This window comes from Indicator indicator, chromosome 42, assembly GCF_027791375.1.
Source record: "Indicator indicator isolate 239-I01 chromosome 42, UM_Iind_1.1, whole genome shotgun sequence".
Taxonomy (NCBI): Eukaryota; Metazoa; Chordata; class Aves; order Piciformes; family Indicatoridae; genus Indicator; species Indicator indicator.
In genome coordinates this window covers 402,517-407,497 of record NC_072051.1, presented here as the reverse complement: position 1 = coordinate 407,497, position 4,981 = coordinate 402,517, and the positions used below count along the sequence as shown (strand labels likewise).

Genomic DNA, 4,981 nt, shown 5'->3' with positions numbered 1-4,981 from the left:
CCTTTTCCCTCTCTGGGACAAGTGCATCCCATTAGCTGTTTGCAGCTCTGGTGCCTTGTAAAACGAGCTGTGATTGTAGAACCCAAAGCCCTGTGGATGACACCAGCCCCAGAGCCATGAATTGACCTCTTGGCTCTTCCTAAATATTCCCTCCTCCATCACTGATGTTAGAGGGATAGAGGAGAACACAACTTGAGCTCCTGATCCCTTTAGCAGTTGCCCTAAGGTCCTGAAGTCTCTTTCAATTGATTGTGAGCCTCTCATTGTTACATTGTCACTACCCACCTGAAAGACCAGAAGTGGGTAGTAGTCTGAAGGACTCACAAGGTTGGGAACTTTACCTACAATGTCCCTTTCCTGGGCACCAGGGAGGCAGCAGACCTCTCTATGAAATGGGTTTGGTCTGCATATTGGGCCCTCTGCTCCCTTCAGTAGGGAGTCTGCTATAACAATGACCCTACGAGGTCTCTTTACGGGATTAGTTTTGATGGCTGGACTGTGGCAACCTGTCATTGGTGCAGCTTCTGACCTTCTTGAGTCCTCATCCTTACCTATGACCTGTTCCTCCTGCAGAGCCTCATACCTACTCTGTAAATGCACTGTAGGCAGTGTGCTGCTTAAAGTAGCACGCTTGCTCCGTTTGCATTTCTTCCGTCTGGCAGAGACCTGTTCCCATTGGCCCTACTCATGTGGATTACTGCATGGAGGCTGAGAGGCTTGCTGATGGGAGGGTATCAAACTCCCTGCTCCACCAAGAGTTACCCCCTGTTCTGGTTTTGTAGTGGTTAGAGCATGGGAATAGTCAATTTCCCTTTCACAGTCTCTTATGGTTCTTAGCCTTTCCACCTCTTCTTTCAGTTGGGCCACCATGTTCATCAGATCCCTGATCTGCTCACACCTAACACAGGTGTTGTTCCTGACATCCTCCGTGTCAAGTGCCAGGCTCCAGCACTCTCTGCAGCCACCTGCCTGAACACCTGCAGGCTTGTGTCTGGTCTCTGTTTGGGTGCCTTCCGTTTTTCTACTAGCCTTTGTTCAGGTAGTAACCATCTTTCAGTAACCACCCTCTCCACCCCGCCCCCCCCCTTTTTTTTTTTTCTTCCCCCGACAGTGAGAAGGCCGAGCTGAGCCGAGCCGAGCTGAGCCGAGCTGAGCTGAGCAGGTCGCGCTGCCTCCTCTCCTCGCAGCCAGGCGCTGGGTTCTGTTTGATTGTCGCGCCGTTTCCACGGCAACCCCTCCCCCTGTTACTTCATTCGGCTCAGGCAATCCGAGCCTGCTGCCCCTCCTCCCCTCTTCAGGAGTTCCCGGGCGGGTAACCCCTTTTTCCCTGAAAAGAAAGGAAAGAAAGGCCAAACTTTGCCTAAATATTGTACATTCGCATTGTAAATATAAATTCTACCCGCACATCAAACCTATTTAATACATTTTTGGCAATTTTTCATATTAATAAAAAGTTTTGATATTTTTATTCATATCCATTTGCCATAACGTTTATGAATTAAATAAATTTCCATAACACACTGACACACCTCAGAGCCACGATGCACCCCAGAGGAACCAGGACAAGCTGGACAAGTGGGACTGGGTTAGTATCCTGAGGTTCAACAATGCCAAGAGCAAGCCCTGCACCTGGGTCAGGGCAACCTCTCCATCAATCCACGCTGGAGATGAAGGGCTGGAGTGCAGCCCTGAGGAGAAGGACTTGGGGGTGCTGGGGGTGCAAAGCTGGAGATGAGCTGGCACTGAGTGCTGCCAGCCCAGCCCCAGCCTATCCTGGGCTGATCCCCTGCAGTGTGGGCAGCAGGGGCAGGGAGGGGATTCTGCCCCTCTGCTTTGCTCTGCTGAGACCCCCCCTGCAGTTCTGGGGCAGCTCTGGAGTCCTCAGCACAGACAGGGACCTGTTGGAGCAGGGCCAGAGCAGGCCACAGCAATGCTGAGAGGGTTGGAAGCACTCTGCTGTGAGGCCAGGCTGGCAGGACAAGTGAGAAGACCGAAAGTGGCAGAGTAGACCCAGGACAGCCTCTCCTGGCCACTATCTCCTGGATTCTGGGGCCAGATTTCCCAAGGTCAGCTGAGTTTGACACAGAAAGCCAACTGAATTTTGCCCCTTGGGATGGTTCCCAGCAAGGAACTGTGTCCTAGAGATTTTGAAGAGCTGGAGCTGTGGCTCCAAGTGGAGCCAAGGGTTTGTGCAAGCCCCGGGCAGGTGGGGTCGCCGTGGAACAGCTACATAAACCGTCAGGGAGCTGAGCACAGAGCAGCAGCTGGAGCAGAGGCAGGACCTCTGTCCTAGAGTCCAAAGAGCTGGGGAGGTGGTGCCAGGAGTCAAGTGAGTGCAAGTCCTGCGTGGATGGGCTGGCCATGGCCATGCTATAAAGAAGCATCAGGGAGCTGAGCACACAGCAGCAGCTGGAGCAGAGGCAGCAGCAGCAGCATGGGAGAACTTCGCGTCCACTCTGTGCTGGTGACCGGTGCCAACCGGGGCATCGGCCTGGGGCTCGTCCAGCACTTCCTGGGGATGCCAACCCCACCCAAGGTGGTCTTTGCGGGGTGCCGAGAGCCCAAGGGGCAGCGAGCGCAGGTGAGGCTGGGCTGGGACGCACTGGGCATGGCTGGGGACGGCAGCTGGGGGGCAGGGCAGCAGCTGCAGCGGGGAGGGGGCTTGCAAAGGGCTGGGGGTGCAGCCGGGCACCCACGGCACAGGGCACTGTGCTGGGCTGGCTGCGGGACCAGCTGGCCAGGGGCTGTGTGGAGGGGACAGTGGCACATGGGAGGGAGCCTCTGCACAGCCCCTGCTGCCTCTCTCTGCCCACACAGTTCCCTCTCTGCAGGAGCTACAGAACCTGGCCTCCAAGCACCCCAACCTGGTCATCCTCCCTCTCGGTAGGTGCCCCACAGTGGGGGTCCCTCACCCTGGTTCCTCTGTCCAGTGCCCAAGATGGAGCCTTCCCTATGGGCAGGTGCCTGCAGACACCAGGCACTGCCATCCCTCCTGCCCCTGACCAGCCCCAAGGGAACATCCCCACGGGGACACGGAGGACCTCATGGCACCAGGGGGCTGTGGGCTCTGACCTGTCTTGTGCTGGCTCTGCAGACGTCTCCAACCCTGCCAGCATCAAGGCAGCTGCAGCCACAGTCAAGGAGCACCTGGGGGGCTCAGGGCTGACCCTGCTCATCAACAGTGCTGGGATGCTCAAGATTACTCCACCTGAGGATGTGACCCTGGAAGACATGATGCAGGTTTACACCACCAACACCATTGGGCCCATGCTGATGGGCCAGGTGAGAGCCTCACCTGAGCTGGGCTGTCCCAGTGGAGCATAAAGTACAGGTGGGAGAGGGCCCTGCCTCTGCTCACTGGGAAGCTTGTGGAGCAGCAGCCTCGAGTGCAGGAGTCTGTGTGGCTGGGGCACTGGAAAAAGGAGGGAGGATGCTCTGGAGCTGCTTCTAATGTTATCTCCTGGGGAAGGAGCTGGTCCTCACCCCTGTGCCACCTCCATATGTGCCTCCATCTCCTCTTCTCTCCCCCAAGGTGTTCCTGCCCTTGCTGAAGAAGGCTTGCCCAGGGGAGCCCAGGCTCAGCACTGAGCTGCAGCAAGGCAGCCATCATCAACATCTCCAGCACTGGTGGCTGCATTTCTTCTCCTGAAGTTTTTGATATGATACCTATTGTCTCCTACCACTGCAGCAAGGTACCCCCAGGCCATGCTGAGCACTGATTTGCTGTCCCTGCCCTGGTAACTGGACAATGGCCCCCAGCAGCCAGCCTTCCCCTGACCCCAGCAGCCTGTCCTCTGTCCCCACAGGCTGCTCTCAACATGCTGACCAAGTGCCAATCCCTTGGGTATCAGGAGCACAGCGTCCTCTGCGTTGTTCTGCACCCTGGATGGGTTCAAACTGACATGGGAAGTGCCGTCGGGCACCAGGTACAGCCCCACCATGGCAGTGCCCTCAATGCTACTACCCTCAGTGCTGCTGCCCTTGACCCCTGCCTGCAACCTCCCTGACTGCTCCTGGGTTTGCAGTGCCCCAATCCCCTGAGCTTCTGATTGGCCCCATGCCCAGGCCTGGCATTTTCCCCTCAGCCCAAGGGGCTCCTTCCCCTGGCCACCACTGCACCAGAGCAGCCCTCAGCCAGGCCTGGGCACAAGCTACCCATGACTCTCTGCCCCACAGCCCCCGTGACAGTGGACACCAGCGTGCGAGGGATGCTGAAGGTGATCTCCTTCCTCTCCGAGAAGGACACTGGCACCTTCCTGAACTGGGAAGGGAAGGTGGTGCCCTGGTGAGATGCCAGCCCAGCCTGCTGGCAGTGGGGCCCTGGTGCCACTGCCTCCTGTGCCAACACCTCAATAAAACTCTGCCTGTAAGCCCTTGGCTCTGCTGTGATGCCAGTGCCTGGGGCAGCCCCTTCCCGGCACCCCTCTCCTCATATCTGCATATGGCATTGCCTGTGGCCACCCCATGCCCCACAGCTGTCACTGGGTGCCCCATGAGTGACAGCCTGCAGGCCTTGTGGCCCTGTGACCACCCCCTGGAGATGTTCCCTGCAGAAGGCCACAGAGCCAGGGCAGAATCCCCTCTGGAAGGACCTTCCAAGCACCCACAGGGCTGGTGACCATCCTGACCACAGGGCTGGTGACCAGCCTGCTGGCAGCAGGGCCCTGTGCTGCTGCTCCCTGTGCCAACATCTCAATAAACTTCTGCCTGCAAGCCACAGCCTCTGTGCCCTGCCCTGCCCTTGAATGCCTCCAGAGCCCCCACAGCCATGGGCACAGGGAAGCAGCCTTCAGAGCTGGTCATGCAGCCAGTGCCTTCCCTTGGAGGGAGAGCCACAGTGGTGGGGCCTGGTTCTGCTGCCCATTGCCTGCACAGCACAGGGCTGGAAAGTCTTCAGAGCAAAGAAACTCCACAACCTCTCTGGGCAGCCTGCTCCAGGGCTCTGTGATCCTCACATTCAAGAAGTTCTTCCTCATGTTGA

General features: G+C 57.6%; 1 protein-coding gene across 1 annotated transcript; it reads left to right on the top strand.

Annotated features, from left to right (window-relative positions):
• The first annotated feature begins 2,434 nt into the window (after positions 1–2,434).
• Positions 2,435–4,289, top strand: LOC128979102 (C-factor-like). Its single transcript, XM_054397195.1, is given in 7 exon segments — positions 2,435–2,581; positions 2,832–2,883; positions 3,095–3,282; positions 3,533–3,559; positions 3,561–3,692; positions 3,807–3,909; positions 4,177–4,289. Coding segments are annotated over 7 exon segments (762 nt in total).
• Positions 4,290–4,981: the final 692 nt, after the last annotated feature.